Here is a 23,045-nt window from a genome sequence, read left to right as displayed (position 1 = left end):
AAAAGTGGGCCCTACTAAGAATAGTTTCAATTTTTCAATGAGCTTCCACTTTGCTCATACAGGAGGCTGGCCTGAGGGTCAAGAAGAAACACCTTCAATGCTGATATACAACAACCTGACAGCTAAAGGGAACTAAGCTGAGGTTGGATTCTACCAAAACCAAAGCTGAACCTCAGGTCAGCACCTCTATAATCCTGCTGAAACTATTCTTTTCTCACAGAATAAATCTTGGTGAACTAACAGTGATGATTTTACCACCAGCCCATTCCCTGATCATATCCCATCCCATGCAGAGCATAACATCAAGTTCCACAAGTGAGATTTTGCCCACGAGCCAGCCCTACCTGCCAGGGAGACACATGAACGCGTTTGAAGACCATGATCCACTCCAGATAAAAAAAAGCATGTTCTAAAAGCCAGTGCCTAGATTCCGTGGCAAAGAGGCCTTAGGATTCTATAAACAAGAAATAATTTTGTGCAGTATTTCTATGGAATTTGGTTTTGACAAAGCAGCAGAACCTCAACTGCCAAAGCTGGTTCAGGTCCCTGCAGCACAGCGTGCGGCCGTGCGGCGATCCCGCCATCAGCCCCGAGAGGTGAATCAATACCAATTTCAGCTCCTGGTCCGTTGAGCAATAATACTTTGGAGCTTAGGATGGTCTGTTTGGAAAACAGCAGCCAGCCTGACACTTCAGCTCCACGAGGCCCCCGAGCCATGTGGTGCCGGGTCAGGCCAGGCCCTGCTCCATCGCCTCCGGAGAGCACGGCCCTTTGCCCAGGCTGAGCCTGGTGCTTGTCAAAGCTTCACTGTCATTAACTTCACGCTCCTCCACTGTGAAAAACATGCCAGAACCCACTGATTTGTGCAGCGCATTTAGGATGTCACAGCAGTCGGGTTCAGAAAGACATAAAGAGATGTTTATAAAAAATACTTGCGGTGCTGTTACTAGAAGGGTAACTAGAAGGGTTTAGGTACCTCCTAAACCTTCTGGGTTTAATATTATCAACTGGTAACACACGACCTGCCTGCACAAGCTTCACCCCGGCTGCATTTTGAGTTTTCAGCTGGATCCAGCCAATGAGTAAAAAAAAAAATTACGTTGCAGTAAAGCAACAAGAAACACTATAAACCATCTTTCAGCTAATAAACCACTGCCTATAATGCTGAAAACATACAACTGACCTTGTTCATATGATCCATGTTTATTATTATCACTTTGCAGTATAAGAAGCATCTAGTACTAAGCTTTGGGGCAGCACAGTTAGAAAGCATCACTTTTCAATGGCTATCTAAGATCACAGGAGCTAAAAAATACTTATGCCTAAGAGATTATGGTGGTGTTGCTCAGTAGAAATAACTGTGTGTTTTGGAGGGGGCTGAGGGGAGTTGAACACTGCAGCCATTGACTGCAGGACCTCAGCAAACATCTGCTCCCCACAAGGGCAACTCTCCCGCAACGCCCTGCAGGACTTCACAAGATTTCCAGTCTGTGCTTGGACTTCATTTATTCTAGCACATGTTTTCGGGAAACTTCCCTTTCCTTTCTATCCTGTTTACAAATTTACACAGCAAACTCACTTTGCCTCCCTCCCCAAACAAACATGTAAGTTTTGCCTCTTTTCTCCTCTGTGTACTCATGAGCTCTGAAGCTCTGCAAATAAACTTTCAGCTACATCTACTTCTAAACTGCTGATTTCTGTAGAAGAAGAATGACAGATGGAAGACAGCTCTCCTGCTTCATTTTTGGCAACTCTGCAGTCAGAAGTCTGAATACACTGAATGTGCCCTTACTCCTCATTAACCTGAGAGCCTGTTATGTATTTATTGCAAAGAGTGCAAAACTGGAAGATGTCTCAAACAAGTCTTGGAAAAGACATTTGATTTGGGAAAAGCTGCTTCATTAAAATGTGTTGAAACTCCTGAATCCTTCTGCAAAAGGCTCCTACAGGCTATATGACTTTAACCAGTACTGTTTCCACGTCTATCTTGATATTACACACAAGTCGTAGGTACAAAACACCCACAACAGCTTGATTGCTGCTATTTGATTGAAAAACAACACTATATATAGCAGTCACATAATTATGAAACTGAACCCACTCATATGGGAACTCTGAAAGATGCCCCTCACAGAAGACATTTTCAACAGGCATTCAAATCACTTCTAAAAGAGAATTAAAAAAAAAAAAATGCAGAAAATACTTCAATACGGTCAAGTTAATTTATGATTTGTTGGCAGAGAACAGAGTGGGTGAAGAGCTGAGCTGGTTTTCTGGCAGATGCACAAATCTATACTTTTAGAGAGATTGCTTGAAACTGTAACACACCAGAATTTATCAGGATAAAACAGGCAACATTCAAAGCCACAAGAATCTTATAGCTCAGACTTCATAATGAGAGGACTTTTCCACCCAGGAAAGCTAATTCAAATCAAGATGAAGGCTGGAAACTCACATTATTACTCCCTACGCAGTTTTACTCTGGAATATGACTGTCCACTCGCAAAGATTTAGCCAATTAAAAGGCAAAAGAGTAATATTTAGGGATAATTCTCATGTATATGTTAAGTTGTTTCTCAAAGATAAAAAGTTAAAGTCTAGCTTTATTGAACCGAAGTAGATAACAAACCTCAAAGGAAGAGATTTTTCTTGTAGGAATTGTCATTTTTTAATTTAAAGGATGCTCCTATAAGAAATCAGGACAACATAACCCAAACATTTTCCACTGTAAAGCAGAAATCCCTGTTTTGTCCTCTCCCTTTAAGAACTGGGTCTGCATTTGCAAAACAACCCGACAAAGAGGTGCCACCTCCGCTAAAATACTTTGTCATTCAGGAACCCAGTGGAAGGGAAGTCAGCTCCAGGCCTAACAGCAAAGCTCCAGGCTTACATTTAAACAATAGTCCAAACAAAGCCTGACCTAGCACCAAACAGGCAGCTGGTTTTTTCACAGGGATTTGCAGAATGGGGTTTTTTTGCGCCCTTAATGTCAAAACTGCCATCTCTGTGCCTCCAAAATGACTGTGTGATGGCTTTTCATTTTACACAGCCAGAAATTCACGGCACAAATGGGAAAGAGGTGGGGATTCAAAGGACACTTCAGTCACACGAAAATGCAGAGCAGATGCAAAAACATGTCAGGATTGGCAGAGGAGCTACCTGGATGACAGCAGCTCAACTCAATGTCACTGTGAGTGTCTTTACAGGACAAATGGACTGCGATCCTGAAGCCACATAATATTCCCATAATGGGCTTGAAATGGGCTGCCAGTCACAGGCAGCACATAATAAACAGTTTGGGCAAAGCTGTCCAAGCAATAAGCAGGTTACTGTGAAAGAAATGACCAATCTTCCCAGCAAATGACCCAGCATAACCAATCTCACCATCCCCAACAAGCTCCCAGACTTAACAGTACAAATACTTACAGTCACTTTCAACATTTCAAACCAAGAAACCGCTCCCTCATATTCTTAATTACCTCCCACAGCAAGACAGACAGGGATTTGGAGCCTCCATAAATCCTCAGTAGTAGAGAAATCAACCCACTATTTTTCTAACATTAAGTCTACTAGGTTTATTTTATAAAACTACTAGCCAAACCAGAGTCCAATAATGAGATGATCTTTTTGGAAGTAATATTTTGCTTGGAGGAAAAAAAAAGAAACCCTGTTTTCATCTATAATATCCATAAATCACTGTGTTTACAAACTACAGCTTGGGGATTCAGGGCCAATCCAGTGATAGGATTTCTCTTCTATTTGCACCATGTCAGCATCTGCTCTCTTCATGTGAAAACAAAAAGCTGCCCAAGGAGATTATAGCACTTTCACACCCCAAACCACCCAGGTCCCAAAGAGTCTGCCTAGTTCAGCTCATTAGGACCACACTATGCTTTGCATTTCCTACCATTTTAATATTATAAGTGTTTAAACGTATATATGATAGCACTGGGAAAGCAGCTCTTGTTGAACTTCAAACAAACACAGAACACTTCTTCACCACAAAAGCTGAAGTCAAATGCTCCAAGGCTTCTTTCAGAAAGTCATCAAGGTGAACACCAATAAACACTGTCAAAAGTATGTCCTCCTCTCCTCAGACATGTTCTTACTGTTCAATTACACTCGGTTGTAATGGTAGACATGGTTTGTTAAAGGATTTTCACACACCTAAGGAGCCAAGTCTGGCAGTGATTTTTTTATTTAATTTAATAAACATTTTACTCCTACATATACACATAGTGCTTTTAATGAGAAGTTCTGAAAAACACCAAAAAACAATCACCTCCAGGGTAAAAGGTAACAGCCAAACAGGAGAAAAATCACAACAGGAAGAAATTATATTCCAGAAATAACAGCAAATAACACGGATTTCAAAGCACGCTAGGGCCTATAGAGCATCCACTTATTGCAGATAAGAATTCAGATTGAATTTTGGAGATCTAATCTGAAATACAGAGAGTCATAATATTCCTGGGGGTAAAGAGCTCCAGAAAGCATCAGTGTTACAGGAGGAGGCTTCTCCTGCCAAATTACCACCACTCTTACTTGAATTCACACCTTCTGGTTGTGTATTAACACAACAATCTCGTCTTATATTAACCTCAGTCTACCATTTTACCTCCACAGAAGCACAGGCCAGAAAGGGAACTTCAGAGTTGAAGCCCATTCTCTTGCTGGATCATAAAAATGACAGTGTTACCCAATCACACAAAAGGTCACCCACTGGGACCTGATGCAAAACAAGGAAAACCAAAAGAAGGAAACAAATAAAAATACTTAAAGAAGGAAAATCTTTGAAACCATCAGTCCATCCTCTTAAGTGCTGTTAATTCATAATGATCCTGATTCTTACAGCTAGTTCTAAATTTTCAACACAGCATGTGTCGCTTTATTTAAAAAATACGATCTGCTTTTGAATTTTTCTGGGTAAGAGCACAGATGTACACAACGCTTTGCATGCTAAAGACGTGGTTTTATAGAGGGGCTCAGACTTCACACGTGCCCATCTTTTCAACAGGCAAATCCGTCCTGACACTGGTCATTGTTACAGGATCTAAAAAATACAGAGCCACAGCACCCAACATGGGAGTTCTGAGGGCAAACAGGCTACTGCAGAGAGGTTCCAGACAGGAGGAAAAAAGAGGCCGCTGGGTCGTCAGTCAGACTCTTTTTTAATCAGGTTGAAACGCTTTGCTGCAGAGGGGGGTTCAGTCTCTCCAATCCACATTCCCATCCCTCATGCTGCTTTCTTAATTAGCAGCAAGTGGACAACAGCTGTCAGTAGCCTGGAGGCCAGAAAGTTATCAGCAAAAAGGGGGATGTGTTAAGGACAGAGACAGGGGGGCAGCCAAGAGATCCATCCACAGCCAACGTGGGCACAGAACCATGGAATGGTTTGGGTTGGAAGAGACCTTAGAGACCATCTCATTCCAACCCCCTGCTACAGGCAGGACACTGACACTGAGAGGTTACTCTTCCTGCTGGCTTTAGTCTGGTGGTTTTAACATATGACTAATTGCAATTCAATTTTTTTTTAATTTTTTATATTTTTTTTTAGTATTTCCAAAACAGGAAAATTTAAACGCAGAATAGAAGGAAATGGGATGGCCATCCTAATGTCTTGATGAAAATACATGAGGGTCAACTCAAAGGCACAGAAGAATACAGTCTCCAAATATTGTTGCTGAAGTTTTAAGCATAAACATGAGAGAGCAGGGAAAAAAGATGTTTTGCTTAAACAGCAAAGAGAAACTTTAGCAGAAGATACAAACTTAACCAGAGGCAACTAGAAGCTCTAACCTCAAACAGCACAAAAATAAAAAAAACTCTACTCAGTCATTATTATTTGTGTATTAAATCCTAGGAGACCAAGCTGTTGGTCATGACCTTATTGCACCACATATTACACTAATGTGGGTCAAAAAGAAATCTCTGTCCCAAAGTGGTGATGCCCTTTGGTCAAACCATTTGCTTATCTCACAAGACAACTCCCTGACTGTCTGGATGATCAAGAAATAAAGTAATTGCTTCCCTGTTGGATGCCCTGATTACTGTCATTTGTGGCAATGGGGAACTGAATGCAATTGGAAGCAATAAAATGTATTATTAAAATTCCCCACTGCCCATTTGTTGGTGACAAATTGTCATCACCCTAACTTCAACTTCTTCAGAAAAGCCACACTTCTTTTGAATTTGGCTTCAACTTATTCAGAAAGCAGAGATTTGGAGCAATTTTCTGAGGCCTGGCTCGCAGTTCTGCCAGTTCTAAATATATCCCAGCTTTCTGAGCTTGAACCTAACCAAGGCAAGCTGGGCTGAAGATGGAAGCATTTCCCCAAGCTGCCAGTAGACTAGCAAGATATCTAAAAACCCTCATCAAATTAAGTGCTTAATTACAATTCAGACTTCGAGACTCTGGAAATTAGGATAATCTTCTGGGAAATTTAATAGTCTCCCACAAAAGAAATTGCAACATACAAGCCAAAAAAAGCACAGAGCCTGGAGAGCGTTATCCCATCAAATCATACCTTGTACTAGATTCCTCACCCTAATTTCCAGAGAATATGAGGTGAGATCCACAACTTAATTTCAGGTTGTTGAGCCTCTGGGAAAGATTAGGATCAACATAACCAAGAGGCTAAATCATGAAGAGCAGTCTCATGTCAAAAGTTGAGAAATGTTTCTTAAGATGAGTTGATGGAGAGCTACCTGTGAATGGACCTTCTCACACCGGACTTGGTGAACGACCTGGAGGCAAGGCCACAAAGGGCACTGCTGGGAGAAGGTCTCAACGCTGCCATTTTTGCACAGACACTGAAATTTTGCCAGCAAACCATGGCTGCAGCCTTGCCAGCCCACTCTGCTCCTCTAGGTGGCATGGTCTGTGCACACAACGTTACCTGCATCTTCCCACACGGAGAGATGTCACCGCTACACAGCATTACTTCCACTTGCTACCTAATGACATCCTTAAAAACATGAACTAGCAACCCACTCACAGGGTTCACAGCTCCAGCAATCACTGAAAAGCCCACAGAAGCCTAGGGAGAAGCAGAGATCATCTGACCAAAGTACCAAGTTAAACCATACCAGGGAATGGAAGGAGGGCAGAAGTTGTACTTGCTGTTCTCACCTCACTACAAGCAGCACCTTCCACCACCACCCATCATGAAGTCAGAAGTACAGAAGAAATGTTTGCACAATGCTCCAAAAATGTAAAGCTCTAGATGACCACTAAGCATTACACATTCTCCTTTTTTGATTCATGAAATTATTGCCTCAAGGGAAATGGAATCTTGTTCTCAAAATAAGCCAGAACATCCCATATTTCCTATTGTCACCACCCTCATGAGCCACGACCCCAGGACCACACTGAGCAACAAGAGAAGCTCTGCTGCTTATGCAAGATGTGTGTGGATGTTCCTCTGCTGTGACATACATTCCACTACTTGCTGGTACATCCCTTTCATCTCCAGGACAACTCTGCTGAATCAAAACCTTGTGACACAGGCAGGATGCTCTACAAGCAAAATGAGTGTACACATCAAAAAACCCTGCAAACTAAGAGAAACAAAGGGCAGTGAGAGGTGACAAAGAAGGAATCATATCCTGGTATCATAAACAGCAAGGAACAACACAAAACAAAAAGCAGTTCAAGCCTAGAGCTGAAATGCAGAACTTGGGAAGTAACTGAACTTGGGCTGGAAGTATCTCAGAAGCTGAGCTATCACACTGGGTTCACTTGTATAATACAGCAGTCAGAGGAGAATGAGTTTTCCCCATCAGCAGCTTATCTCTGCATCCTGCTTCCAGACAGGTTCACATCTGGAGCACAGCACTCCTTGCTCACTGTTTTTTCTGTGAGCCAAAGGTCAGCAGTGCTGCTACAGCCTCCCATACATACCCTGGATGAGCCCACCGGAGCCCAGGGCCTCCCCTGCTGCTCAGCTGGCACTGATCAGAGGGGTTTGGGCCAAAATAATAATTTATTTTTCCAGAAAATGTCAACTACAGAAATTCACTGAAATGTCCATTGAATTCAAAGCAAACTTTTTGGTGGAAAGCTATGGAATTCTACATATAATCTCCTCAGAATTCAGCTCTGTGATTAAAACCAGAGATAGACTGAAACAAAAAAAGTCCCAACTTGCTCATTAGACAGCTCAGGACAGGGAGTTGACTGCATTTCCAGTGTGTGCCCTGCCTAACACAGGTCCTGGTAAGTCTGAGTGACTTAACCTAACCAAGTCTGAGTGACAGGGGTGCTATAATGCCTGGGAATGTTCAAACCCATGGATCCAGAGGAGATGCCTACTCACAGAAGCAGAAACTGCTACATGAACTCAACATGGAATAAATCAATTAAATTTGTACCCTGGAGCAAGGGTTTGGGGAGTGTCCAGACAAGACTTTACAAATATTAGCTAGCCTGAAGTTAAATACCTCTCTGTAAACTATCCTACAGACTTTGACACCCTAAGAACCAGGAATTTTTTTCCTCCCAATATAAAATTCTGACCAAGTGAAAATATGAAAGCAGTTCTTGATACAGCTTAACTAGACTTTGGTACTGATCATTTGAGCCCATGCTGCTTCCTATTGATATCAAGGCTTTCACAAGATTTTTCCTATGGCTTACTCATAATGAACAGCTGCTCTGGCAACTGCTGGAGTCAGCAGGTATTTCCTGCCCTGGAAAAAAAAGTCATCAATATATCTCAGTACAGAAAATCATACTCTCTTTAAAACAATTCATGATAGGGTTTAGATATCAACTGGCTCCATGCCACAGACACTCCCTTAAACAATGGTTACACCCTCTATACAGCTAAAAATGAAAAAGCTGAAAAGGAAGACATTTTACACAAGTTCCCAGGGTAGAACACATCTGAGAAGCACTGGTCTGGGACTGACATTGTTCTACTAAAAGAATAAATATCTGAGCTCAAATCGTATTTCCTTCACCACCTTCCCAGACTTGCACAAGAAGAAAATCCCTCTGAGCTTTCCTTTTATACTTCTGGTGCTCTCTAGCAGAGTGAAATTTTATAAAACTGTAAATAAATTAGAAGTGCTGCAGATTATGATTTGCCCTTTTGTTAACATCACTTGTAGTGCCAGTGAGCCTGTTTGCCAGCCAAGGAGAGGTCTGAAACTCCTTCAGTGTTGACTTAAAGCTGAATACAAATATTGAGTGATCTGCCTGCACACTGAGTCCTCAACCACAGCGAAGCACAGCAATGCTGCTTACAATGCTGCCAGTGAGACAGGGTGTCAAAACAAACATCATTGTATTAATTGCATCTGTTGATGAACCAGCCCGAGAACAGCCTTGTTTCAATCACAGGCTTTATAAGACAGCACTGAAATGTTACTGTGAGCGTTGAGATGGATGAGTCAACAGATAAAACACAAAAGCATTTGTAAGGAGAGTCTCGCTGGAGTGATTTGAAAAGCTGCACAGCAACACAAAATGATGGTCTTTATTGACATAGCTTGCTGATATAGTCCTTAACCTCGTTTTAGCTTTCAGTTTTGTTTTCCACAGGATTTCCAAAGACAGGCAAACACACATGTAGTGTTACCTGTGCGAAGATCAGTAGAGGCATAACCAATGGGAAAATACTTCAACTCATGACAGATACTAATCCTTCTCACTGAGGGAGTTTACTACAGCTCTCCTTGGTATTTTGGAAGCTTTCCTTGACCTTGGGGAGTGGAAGACCTTTGAAACCACTACATAAATATGACACTGGGGGCTTGGGGTCAGACCAAGGCAGGAAGCACTGGCTGCACCCCACGGGTGAACCTCTCCTTTCGTTCTTATTTGGCTGAAACGATCTCTGCAGTGTCACCTAAGGTCAGTAGATTCAGGTTACTGAAAGAATGACATTTTAAACCTGACCCCTCTCTCATTCAAAACCATCTGCAACTCATCTTTTAAGGCTGAGATTATTCATTCCAGGGGAATTATCCACTAATCAGTTTTTATCTCCAAACCAGGTCCTCACGCTTGCAGCTGGTCGAGAGCTCAGTCTGGCAGAGGTTTTGGTTCCTTCCACTTTCAGAACATCTCCCAAAGGGCAGAATTCAAAATACATTTGATGGCATCTCCATGTGCTAAGGAAACTGGCACCAATTTACCAGCTGACACATCGTGTGCCAAGGTAGAGAGGCACAAAGCAAGGCTTCACGTTATGAGTCACTTTGACTTGGAATGGGCCTTAGTTCTTTACATCTTCATGCACAGGGAACTGCTGCCTGAGGTTTTGCACCACCAGAATCTTCTGAAATAGGATAAAAAGTAAGCAAAACCAGACTGCACAACAGGAAAAGGAGGCAAGGACTCCAGTGTTTCCCCCAGAATAACAGAGGTCAGCACAGACCTTTGGCTCCTCAGCACACTTGCTCACTAGCCCGGCTGCTATTCTGTATTTGTCACAGTCAAGTGTGAAACTCAAGAGAACCATGTGGTCAAGTGAGTCAGATCCCTGCATTCTGCAAATGCTTCTCCCCAACTTATTATAGTTCATCCTTTTGCTGCAGCTCTGCCCTGTGACAGCAAAGCATTTCAGAGCCACTGCTCGACCCCTGTGACAGCAGCTCCTCCAGTTCCTTCCATTCACTCGCCCATGCCATGTACCAGCACGAAATTCATGTGCATCTCCATCTCCCAGAGCAGACATCCCTGTTCTGTAGGGCCTTCAAAATTAAGATGTGCCCTTCATTTGCAATTATCATGCAAAAAAACCCCCCCAAAAATCCAGGCAGATAAGATGCCTCCTGCATTTCACCCAGAGGCCAAGGCAAATACTGCAAAACCTGCAGTTTGCATCATTAAACACAGTAACATAATAGTTTGGTTTATCTAATTTTCAAATTTGAGGTCTATGTTAAAACAAAACCAAACCCAACTCACCTGGATTTCTCCTGGCAAACAAATTGTTGAAATGGCCAAAAATCATATTTTACCAACTGCAAAAGAGATATTCTGGAGATTCTTCAGCTGGTATGAATCAGTACAAAGGGCATTTTACAGCTGTACAAATGAGAATATTTTGGGAAAGAGAGATGTTTTTAATTCCCTCTAGTTCATTTAATATTATCTAAACATCATAGCTTAAAATAATCCTGACAGACAAAAGAGGCCAGACCTTTCTATCCAACACAGTACAACATGCACTGTATCAAAAGTATTCCCTACTCTCTCCTTGGGTAAAACGGTAGGGATGGAGGAAAAGAAATCCTTTATACTGAAGAGCAGAAATCTCTACCCAGACCCATTTGTTTTACTGTGTAAGTATTGACAGATGAGTAATGAAAACTTTGCTGCAGACACAGCCTGTTCTTCAAGGCAGCATCAGTTAATAAACCACAACCACAGCTGCAAAAATATTAAGGAATTTAACTAAGTGACTCCTTCAAGGGCACAGGATTGCAGGAGGAGCCAGTTTTTGTGCTTTGTTATCATCCCAAAAGTTAAGATCATAGTGTGCAACATCAACACAAACCACTGTTACTGTTTTGGATATAAAATCTTTGAATAACAATTTCATTAAATGTATACAACTGAGTACTAATATTTCTAGCATGATCTTTTTCCATTATGATAATATTTGAAACTTAGTATACTGTGTTGCCAAAGCTTTTAGATGTGAATTATCTCATCTGAGAAGAATTAAATGATAAAAACAGTATTACAGTAAAAACAAAACTCACAGCCTTTTAGCTCTCAGAATCACAGAATCATCAAGGCTGGAAGAGACCTTCAAGATCATCTGGTCCAACAGTCATCTCAACATAATCACCCCTAAAACATGTCTCCAAGAGCCACATGCAGACTCCTCTTGAACACTTCCAGAGACAGTGACTCCACCACCTCCCTGGGCAGCTTATTCCAATGCCTGACCACTCTTTCAGCCAAAAATCTGAACTTTCTCATAGGACAAGCCACAGCACTGGTCTGGTAAAATGGCTGAGAGTGGTGTTTTGCAGGACTTATCAACCTTGGATGCCAGACTTGGATCAAGAATCAACATTAACAGCCAAGCCAACAGCTCATGCAGGCTGGCAATGATTTCAAAATCAGACTTGGTAGGGGAATTTTTTGTATGGGTTACACCAATATCAAAACAAGGGTTTGAATCCCTTGGACCTTGGCACTTGCCAGGCTTCCAGCCAAATGGAAGCTCAGGGAAGTTCTCCTGTGTATCACTTGTGCTACACCTGATGTCTCCAGGGAGCCCTAGAAGTGTTACAGTGAAAGGTACACCTCACATTTGAGGCCTAATGAACCAGGATAATGAATTCAGGATAAAATCTAAGAGTAAGAGCTGCCAATGCGTATTTAAGGAATTTATACAAGTGCTCTCACCTCAGACAGACAGGAACAAAACCGTCTTTGTTTAAAGGCTACCTGGAAATAGGCACAGGCAGTAACAAGAACCAAATTCTCCCCTGGCCTGGTTTTTAAGTGTTTGTTTGCCCTGCCATTTTTATCAGGCTTTTAACAGAAACCCACCCTTCACTGTCCCTGATTGGCTCCTCTAAACTGTCCCCAGAAGTTGCTTTTTACCAAAGGATTCAAGTCATCTTTGCCAAACAGAGTATGGGACAGCTACATTTTCCCTTTAGCATGTCTTATCAAAGGATGCTACAGATTAAATAAGAGAAATACAGACAAGGAACAAGCTCGTCTCTGAGAGATGCACCAAGTTACACACCAAGAACTCAGTGGCTGTTCTTTAAAGGGATACTGTACACCTGAACCTCACAAAACTGGCCATAGTTGAGAGCACCAGCTCATGGTAAACGATGTACTTTACATACCATTCCTTAAATTCACTAGATCATTTCAACAGGGTGGTGCTACAGTGTTCTGAAGTGTCTCTCCTGTAAACTACAACAGGGCAGATGGACAGAGCAGGGGACAAAAGTGCCACTGTTCCCAGTGACAAAGAGCAAACAGCCACGCACAGAAAAGAACCACAAAAACTAAGCTTAAAACAGAGAAACTCCCCACCTCAGTTTCTGTCAGTTATGTTCTAGATATTGCTCATAAAGGTCAAGATTAAGGGTTTTCTAAAGTCATGTGACTGTCAGATGCACAATGTTTTTGGATACTGAAAATTTCTCCCACATAATAGCCCTGAAGAACTAATTCCAAGCAGTAAAAGTTAAACTCAATCCCTGCCCTGCTCCTACCATGCTCTGTCAAAAATCTGGCATCAGCCTTAACATCTGATTTCGTGTGACCTTTGCAAGGCTATTTATACAGACAAACCACCTCCTGCATAAACCCATGCTCCATGCTTTCTGTAAATCCCTGTAAATTCAGAGATGAGCTCTAACTTAACCTGCTGGCAGACCTCCCTAGTTCCTCAAACTTACTATTCTTGTATATAATTCAGTTTAAAGCTTCTTCTAACAAGAAAAGTAGAATACGTAGACTTAAAAAAAATTTATTAAATGGATAAAATATAACCAAACAGGGATACTTAATTTTCTTGCATATGAAAGTTGCAGCACACAATCACTCCCAACAGTGACACGCAAGGCTACATTGTAAAGCAAAAAGTAGATGGGAACCACCCACACTTAAACTCTCATACTCAAATTGACAAAGTTAAGTTGTTAGAGCACAACTGAAAGGATTAATGTAACACCCAAGGAAAGCTGTGTTTGAAACAGTATTGTCCTGTTAACTAAAGCCCACCATCAGATGGATTCACGGAGTGCTGCTCTCCAGAATTGATTGGAATGCACTACACAACCAGAACTAAACTATTGATTACCCTGGGTGAAAACTAAACTATTGATTACCCTTGATTATGTGACTCTTGGTTTGCAAAGGAAAACTTTCTAAATATGGAATTAATTCCTGAGGCTGTTTTACCACCTCTTGGGCAGCACAGACATGAGCCCATCAAAAGGGAAGGGATAAAACAATGCCTGCTGTACACTGGGAACACAGTCCCATTTTAATTATTAAAGACTCCCTGCAAACTACAGTTGAACAGATACAGAACTACACGTTCAGTCTCTTAGTAAAATTCTATCAAAGTTTAATCAACCAACCAACTGCAGTAGCTGTTTAGTCCAATTTTACCAGCCATGAGTAACTATTCTTTAATTTTAGCCTCTACTGATTTTTTCCTTTCTCTTCAGAAAGCCTAAAAAAGAAAATTCTCTCTTCCCCCCCTCCCCAAACCCAAGACATTTTTTACACGTCAGGGATGAAATTAAAGATCTTGCTCAGAATATAAATGGGACTGGTTCAGTGAGTGTGTTAAGTACTCAACAAAGGGTATCCCCCCATGAAGCCTTCAGAGAGAAAGAACGAGAGCATGGGAGTGCAAGCAAGCTTTAACCTTTCTCCCTCGGCAGAATAATGAATTAGGGTTTCCTTGGAGGCACTGATGGCCACACCAAGATGTTAAGTTACACCCCAAAATGCACAGTATTTTCATGGCACCAAAAAAGCTCTACCCCAAGCAGCAGAGACCATCACCCAGTAAAGTAAGATAATGCAAAACATGCTTTTGCTTAATTCAAAGACCCTCAGCCCCATAATTAAGAAATCTCTTCTTCAGTGCCACCCCTGCTCAATTGACCTTCAAAGTGGGATAAAATGGGAACCAAAAAAAAAAAAGGAACCTGAAATCAAAATGCTAGCCAGGGCTTAGAATACAGCTCTTGTCAATTCTCAAATATTTTAGATCACTTTCCTAAATATGATCAAATAGAAAGCAAGTGTAGGGGGACCAATTCTCCCAAACATCAAGTGAACATTCTGATACAGACCCTCTTTTCCTTGTACTTGTTTCTATTCCCTTCTCCCTTGCTCTCAACAGGAAAACATTATCCTACAAACTCCAGACAAGGTGAGCTACAGTAGCAACTAAAACAGCAAACAGATTTAACATGAAGAGACTATTTGAAAGCTGAAGAGCTTTCACTGAAATACGCAACCCAAAAAAAAGTAGATCAATAATCTGATCCATCAGCTTTCCCAGGCTGCTTCACAGAGCACGAGGGGACATCATTTCCCTCTCAGAGATGAAATTGTTTGCACTGCCAGTGCCATTGTCACACACCGTAAGAAGAGATCAGAGATGTGTTTTTAAGAGTGGATGCTGCGGGTCAGGGAATAGAGTTGTAATTTGTCAGGCTGCAGTAACGTGAACAGCAGAAGTGCAGAGCATTCCTCTGGCAGCACGTCCCAACCTGCAGGATTCCTGTAGCTTTTCCGGATTGCTGAAATTCATCTTCTGTCTCTTCGCCTTGGAACGGACTCCCGTGAAAGCCGCCGGGAACGTCGTCCTTGCCCGATTTCCCCCCTTGTCATCCGTCTTGTCTTTTCCTCCCCGCTCTCCTCGCACGCAACTCACCCTCCGCTCCCTCCTCTTCTCTCCCCAGTGGGCTGGGCAGCCTCTCTCTTCTTTTCTGCTCTTTCCAGCCATTCCATCAACATCTCCATTTGTGGTGTCCCTTTTTCCTTCGCTGGTACCCTTTTTATACACTGAGGGGTTTGTACATCTTGAAGTTCTGGGGCCACAAATTCAAACTCACAGAGGTGAATAAATCTAGTTTTCCTTCAACCTGCTCTCCCTTTTCCTCTAATCTCTCCTAAAGCCCCAAGAACAACACACCGTTCCCCATTACCATCCCCTCATCCCATTGTGTTCTATAACACCTCTCAGCTGTAGATTATGCAAGCCAAACTTTGGTTATTTAGGCAAAACTGACTAATAACAAAGCCAATATCTTTGCAATAGCTATGTTATTTTAATACTCCTTCCATACTGCTTCCATGACACTGGCTGAATCCCATAGTTTGCTAATGGTGATAAGGAAAAAGGATGTAACACCAAAGCAGAATTTCCCAAATATTCAGGCACTTGCAGCACAATAAATTTTCCATTGTTTTCAGAGAGAAAAGCTTATTCTGTCACAAATCTGAGAAGCTGGAGGACCCCTCGCCATGCACAGGGTTTTTCTCCAGATGACATAAAGTCTCCGCAGGCAGAACACAGGCTGGAAAGGATTTCTTTCATGATAAGCAACATTACACAGAGGTCAACAGCTTTGTAAACTAGCAAAGGACCCCAAATCTCTAGTTTCAGCAGAAAAATGTTGGGATGACATGCCTTGGAAAATGGAACAAGTTGTATCTACTACATGTATCCAAACTATGCAAAAGATGGGTGTGGTGAGGAGGGAGAGAGAGGAAGGAGGCTATTAAATCACCTTACCTGTAGTTCTGACATGTAATTTGTTATTTTTAATATATGACATAGTTTCTAGAGTTTTATCTGGCACAAAGACAGGAGATGCTCTCTATCATTTTACCTCTGCTGGGGCACAAGGACCTTCCAAATTCGGTGCTACAGTAACAAACAATTGCAGCTTTCACCTCCCACCAGCCCAAATGAGAAGTACCTGTAATACACATAATGATTGAGTGATTGAATTAACTCTGATTAGCCATAAATGCCTCTGCCAAGACAGGCATAACATCTCTCTAGCTTCCCAAAAATAAAGTCTAGAAAGTTAACTCTTCGTGTTCCTCCATTTGCAGTTCAGATGCTGTAAGATTCTGAACTAAATGCTCTCCTTCCAAAGGATTTGAAAGTCAACAGCAAAGCTCATTTTGCCAATTCTACCCACAGGTTTTTGACTTTGGAAGAAAGGTCTTAATGTATATTTTTTTATATACATCATCATTTTATATACAATATCAGAGTCTATCTGCTCCTACAGTAGAGTTACTAGAATCAGCTGAAGCATCAACTGCAATTCAAAACTTCCAGAAATACGAACAAAACCCCAAGGAAACCTGGAAAAGGAATTACAGATTGACTCCTTTCCCTAGAAACAAACCACCTGGTTTCTTCCACTCGGGTAAGACACTGCAGCAAGCAAAGCCATGCTGGCAGCCTGTGGATCCCTTACGAGTAGGAAATGTTTGCTGTAAGTGAATCAACAGATCTAAATGAGGGATGTTTGTGTTACAGTCTTGACTGATAGTGAACTTCCACTCCTCTCTGCTCACCAGGAGGTTAGCAAGAGCCAGTAAGAGTTACCACCACATAAAAATCACACCAAGAGATATATTTAGTCACTGCGGTTCAAGGAAAACGATTGCTTGCACTGAAAATAAATTTTGCAATTGTTTCCAGTTTCTGCTTTTTCACTGACTAAGGCACATCCCAGCTGCTTCACATTCCAGTAGCCTTCAGCTGTCTTTTTTTCTCCAGTCCTTGCCCACTTCCCTCTTACAATTGCTCTGACCATCCCAATCCTGCAGCAGTTATCCCACAGGCTGCATTTCGGAACACGCCAGTCCCGAAGCAACACAACACCTGTCAAGCCTATGGCTTACAAAAGATGGCAGATTCTCTTTGTGCCATTTTGTAGAAAAACACACTAAGCAGTGATGTTCTTGCACCTGTATTTTTGCCCCTCCACAAAACCAGACTGAACTGTTGATGCTGTTTAAACAAGTTACAATAAAACACACATGAGATGTCACTTTGGGTAAAAGCCCGAGTAAGGAAGATTTGGAAATGAATTATCTTTAAGGTTGTGAGGCGAGTCTTCAGAGGGGTTTAATTCTCAGACTATAAGACAAGAAATTTAATACTTTTTAACTTTGTTTGAAAGCCACCAGTAGAGCAGCACTTAAACCAGTTAACTGCAAAACTTTTCACCTGAAAGCCCTCACACTGAGGAACACAGTACAATGGTGAATGCACAACAGAGTTCTGCCTAGTAACTCACCTAAGCATGACAGACAAACTGCAGAAAATTGTACAGGTGTAAAAACTATGCAGGCTAATTTCCATAGAATGATCCAAGAGGCGATGACAGTTCAAAATATATCCTCCACAAAAACAAGATCCCCAGGAAACTTCATGTTAATACAAAAACATTTGCAGATGCACAATTCAGAATCACATAAACTGGTCTGGAGGACTCTGGATAAGCATTAAGTTCCTACAGAGATGGGAATAATCTGATCTCCTGAATTGTGTCTGCTATTTTTGCCATTTTCCTTAAGAACAGAGTTCTCCTGGGATTAGCCCTAGATGTTTATCCCACCAATACTAAAGGATGAGAATTTGAGGTGAATTTGCTTATCAGGCAAGTGCTTATAAGTAAAAGGTGAAGCCAACAGCATTTTTGGTCTACTGGGAATAAATACATCCAGTTGAATCCTGAGCAGAATAGAGATGACTGCCTGCACTCCAGGTAGCTAAGACTCAACACAGTTATTTTAAACAACCTTTAGCAGACAGCTGTTGGAAAAACAAGTTCACAAGGGATATGAAAACCCTGCAAGAAATTACAAGATTAAGACTGAAACCCCCAAGTCGAGTAAACCTTCAAAGTATGGCACCCATATGTTCTTTGGTTTTAATAAAGGGCATTCTTGAAGGGACCTGCTTCACCAAGAGCTTTAGGTTCAGACCTGATGTTGTCTAACTGCTCCCTTATTCTCCCTGAACGACGCAGAATAGTTCAATTCCCTGGAGCATGTAATCCATCAGGTAAATAAATACAGGAATTCATGCATTGCCATGGTAACAGGAAACCCAAGCAGAATCTGTGACCTTCTCCACTCTTTCTTGGCATCCCTGTTCTGGATTTCACATCAAAAGGGTGAGAGCAAATATTTCCTGAAAGTGAAGACAAAAAGTCACAGTTCTAGAGCGCAGAAAAGCCAACAGCCATTCCTTCTCTTCAAGTCAAAGAGGGTTCTGCTTTGGAAAAGTATTTGGAAGTCTTCTGGCTGCAGCCTAACAAAACAGGGGCTCTAACACTTGTTAAACCAAAATATACCATCTTATTCTACTTTACCAGATGGCTGCCCTTCACTCCAAAGCAGAGCTCTGAATTGCTCTACAGTGACCCTTCTGTTGATTAAACAGCAGCACTGAGAGGCTCCAGAGGGAGCCTTGTCTGCTCTTTCTTCATGGACAGGATGGTAGCTGATATCTCTAATCGTTTATTATTGTCTTTTATTGAGTGCCAACAAGGTGTTTCAGTTAAGGACCCAGGGAGCAGATGGATGCAAGATTTCTGGGGGTCTAACCCTGTAAGGGATAATATATTTTTCCCAGCAGCCTTTCTAGACGGACACGAGTCAAACCAAAGCCAAGCCCATTCCAAAGTTTGTCACAATGGCTTGTGATCAGGCAGGAGCCTATTTTATTTACAACATAAGGCATTATGCATGAATTTCTGCTCCCATAAGAAAAACAAATTCAAACGTGCACAAACACACAGACCTTAGACCTCACAGCATTTGTTCCATGACTCCCTATCCTTTGTTCTGCTACTGTACACATTTTGACAAACAGTATCCCAGAATTACTGTGGTATTCCAGCCTGTGTTTATTCTGTGACGCTGTTAACAAACTGTTTGTGTCAATCAGGAGTTCAAACACTCAGAAACAGCGATGGGGATGGGGACACTCCTGCACTGGAACAGCTGGCTCCCAGCCCTCCCTCCCTACCTCTTCTCCTCCCATTTATATTTGGACTGGATTTTTTTTTGTTTTTAATATCCCTTTTCAAAGAAATGAAAGTACAAGCAGTTGAAAGAGGACGGACTCCCAGATTTACAGTTTCTCTTGTTCAGCAAATCATCACTACGACAGACACCCACTAGAACAAATGCCTCCACATTGAGGCTGCACCCACTGCATCTTCCAGCTGTACACTCACAGCACCAACCTGGAGATGGATCCTGCAGGATCCTGGAGTTTTTCAGCGGGAGCTCAGCATGTCTGGTCTCTAAGCTGAGCAGTGGATAATTTTTATACGGTATTTTATTAGTATTACACGGCATTTTATAGGGTATTTATATTTATACCGTGTGTTTTGGCCTTTCTGTTCCTCTGTTTATGGAACCACTCTGCGTTTGTGTTTGTCTACAGAGTCATCCTCCTGTGCTTGAACTCTCCACGCTGCCTCACCAGTGTGCAGTTGTATTTACTATTCTCACAGGGTTATTTACTGCGCACGAGTAAACAAAACGTGATCACTTATTTATACGTCTGTAATTACTGTCTACAGTTACTAAATCCCAAGCCAAATTCACCTCCAGCATAAACAAGTGGCAATTACTCCTGGGCTGCCCCCAGGTCTGTGTACTCTGCTAACACCTTCCTTACTCAGTGGAGTAAGGGATGAGAGGAGGCAGGGAAGCATGGAAAAGCACGGGAAAGAACAGCCAGAATCCCAGAGCAAAAACCCGCAGCCAGAGCAAAGCGCTACGTTGTGATACAATGTAAAGGATCGTGCATCAGATTAACCTGAGATATTTCTGGAGTAACATTTGTCCCGTGACGCGATGCACACTTGTTAGACAGTAACTCAGCGCGAAGAGCTGGAAACATGCCTATGTTCTCCAGGGAGAAGGCGGCTGCCAGGGAGCCAGCCTGCTCATCCCCCGAGGCCGCTCCAGAACCCGCATCACTGGAGAACACTCTCACACAGGGTGCAGCGCAGGAGCCAGAGCAAACCCGGGTGGAATGATCAAAACCAGAACGCGCTGCTACCGACTCCACTCCTCGGAAACAGGAATCTTTCCTACATCCGTGGCTGCTGTCCTGGAAAGCCTGAACACTGAGCTTCCCGCATCCCGACTCGGGCTGCTGCCCTGCCTTCCCCAGAAGGAAGCTGCCTAGCTATTCCTTACAATAAAAATACAAAACAGCATTGATTTTTCTCCGCTAATTAAATGCAGCATAATTAAACTACGTAACTTCGCTGCTTGATTTGCACAACACTAATTGAATCTTCTTAAACGTACTACTCCCACTACGGAGAAAAACATGGGCATTCAACCATCTAAAGTGACAACTGAGAACCAGGCACGACTCCAGAAGCACAGAGAGACAATATGATCCGTGCTTGAGCGTTTCCTTGTGAGAGCAGGAGGAATCTCAGCAGCCTCCCCTGGCTCTCATGAGCACCCCAAGCAGAGGGGAGAGCTTAGCAAGGAAGAGGGAAAAAATGAGCAAGTCCCCGCTGACATTTGCCTACAGACTCGTCTTTTCTCATCCTGCACAAACACCAGAGGAGGAAAGTTGGAAGAAGTTGAAATTAATCATTGCGTGTAGGCCCCAAAAGCGCTGCAGCGCCCGGCTGCACTGATGCTCGGCTGCACGGGGAGGACGGAGGGGGTGCAGGAACGTAAAAATTAAAATAAAAGAATCAGGAAAAAATAGGAAACAAAAAGGAAAGATGGGGGGGAAGGAAAACGCGGAGAAGACACAAAGCCTGACCCGCGCAGCGCAGGACCAGCCCCGCGGGGGAACGGGCTGAGCATCCCCCGCGGCTCCCCGGGCCCGGCCGCGTTCCGGGCCAGGCTCCCCGGCCGCGCTGACAGAGCCCCCGGGGGGAGCCCCGTCGGGGATGGGGGGCCCTGCCCGGCTCCCCCAGCCCCGCCGGGCCGCGCCAGGCCCGCGGCACCTCCGGCGGCTCCAAACCTCCCCCAGCTCCGGCAGCTCCGGCAGCTCGGCGGGGCGAGCGCGGCCGCCCCCCGGCCGGTCCCCCCCCCCGGCTCCGCTCCGTCCCCGCGGGGGCCCCCTCGGCCGCTCACCTGCTTTCTCGATCTTGCCGGACATGTCGGAGCCGGCGCTCGGGCCCGGCGGCGCTCGGGGGGCCGGGCCGAGCAGGGGCTTTGCCGGGCTCCCGCGGCTGCCGGGCGCGGTGCGGGAGCGGCTCCGGCGGCGGCCGCGGTGCAGCAGCGCCCGCCCCCCGCCCGCTCCGCGGGGCCGCGACGGGAAGGGGCGGCCCGGGGCTCCCGCCGCGCACGCACCGCCCCGGCACCGCCCCGGCACCGCCGCCCCGCGGACACCGCGCACACTGCAGGGGCGGGGCCGCGCCGGGCCGGGCGCGCATCCCGGAGTCCCGGAATCCCGGGATGGGTGAGCAGGGAAGGCACCGAACCGCAACCCTAGTTCCGTGCTCGGGAAGGGTCGCGAGCGGAGAACGTGGAGCAGGGTGGCGTCCAGGCGGGTCTGGGGTATCTCCAGCGAGGAGACGCCGCACGGTCTCTTAGCAACCTGTTCCTGCGCGCGGTGAAGAAGTTTTTCCATATGTTCGGGCGGAACTTCCTGAGCATCACAGAATGACTGAAGCAACTAGGCTGGAAAGGCCTCTGAGATCATCGAGCCCAACCTTTGACCTAACACAGAATCACAGAATCACAGGATCAACTATGATGGAAAAGACCTCTGAAATCATCAAGTCCAACCTTTGACCCAACACCACCTTATCTACTAGACCACAGCACTGAGTGCCACATTCAGTCTCTTCTTAAATACCTCCAGGGATGGTGATTCCACCACCTCCCTGGGCAGCCCATTCCAGTGCTAAATCACTCTCTCTGTGAAGAACTTCTTCCTAGTGTCCAACCTAAACCTCCCCGGTGCAGTTTAAGACCGTGCCCTCTTGTCCTTTTGCTGGTTGCCTGGGAGAACAGACCGACCCCCACCCGGCTACAACCTCCATTCAGGGAGTTGCAGAGAGTGATGAGGTCTCCCCTGAGCCTCCTCTTCCCCAGGCTAAACAACCCCAGCTCCCTCAGTCACTCCTCACAAGACTTGTGCTCCAGTCCCTTCACCAGCCTCGTTGCCCTTCTTTGGACCTGCTCCAGCCCCTCAATATCCTTCCTAAATCAGTTTCTGCCCATTGCCTCATGTCCTAGTGGTTGGCATCACAAAGCAGAGCCTGACTCCATCTTCTTGGCACCCCTCTTTAGATATTTATACACATTAATGAGGTCATCTCTCAATTGCCTCTTCTTGAGGCTGAACAGCCCCAGCTCTCTCAGCCTTTCCTCATGAGAGATGCTTCAGTCCCCCAGTCATCCCCGTTGCCTTCCACTGGACCTGCTCCAGGAGCTCGTGTTCCTCTTGTCCTGAGGAGCCCAGAACTGGACACGTTGCAGGATTCAGGCAGGAGCAGGGCATTGGAGCCCCCAGCACTGTGGGGGACACTCAGCACCACGGGGCTGCTGTGACCTCAGG

At 44.1% G+C, this 23,045-nt stretch overlaps 1 protein-coding gene across 1 annotated transcript in view; it reads right to left on the bottom strand.

Moving 5' to 3' along the window:
- The window catches only part of RAPGEF1 (Rap guanine nucleotide exchange factor 1), an 83,101-nt gene extending 61,403 nt beyond the window's left edge, over window positions 1–21,698 (bottom strand). Inside the window, 1 exon segment of the mRNA XM_032708060.1 lies at window positions 21,614–21,698. Coding sequence (XP_032563951.1) covers window positions 21,614–21,638 — 25 coding nt within the window. The 5' untranslated portion in view covers window positions 21,639–21,698.
- Window positions 21,699–23,045: the final 1,347 nt, after the last annotated feature.

Source organism: Chiroxiphia lanceolata, chromosome 21, assembly GCF_009829145.1.
Source record: "Chiroxiphia lanceolata isolate bChiLan1 chromosome 21, bChiLan1.pri, whole genome shotgun sequence".
Lineage (NCBI taxonomy): Eukaryota > Metazoa > Chordata > Aves > Passeriformes > Pipridae > Chiroxiphia > Chiroxiphia lanceolata.
Note: the sequence above shows the minus strand (reverse complement) of the source record. Positions and strands in the feature narration are given on the sequence as shown.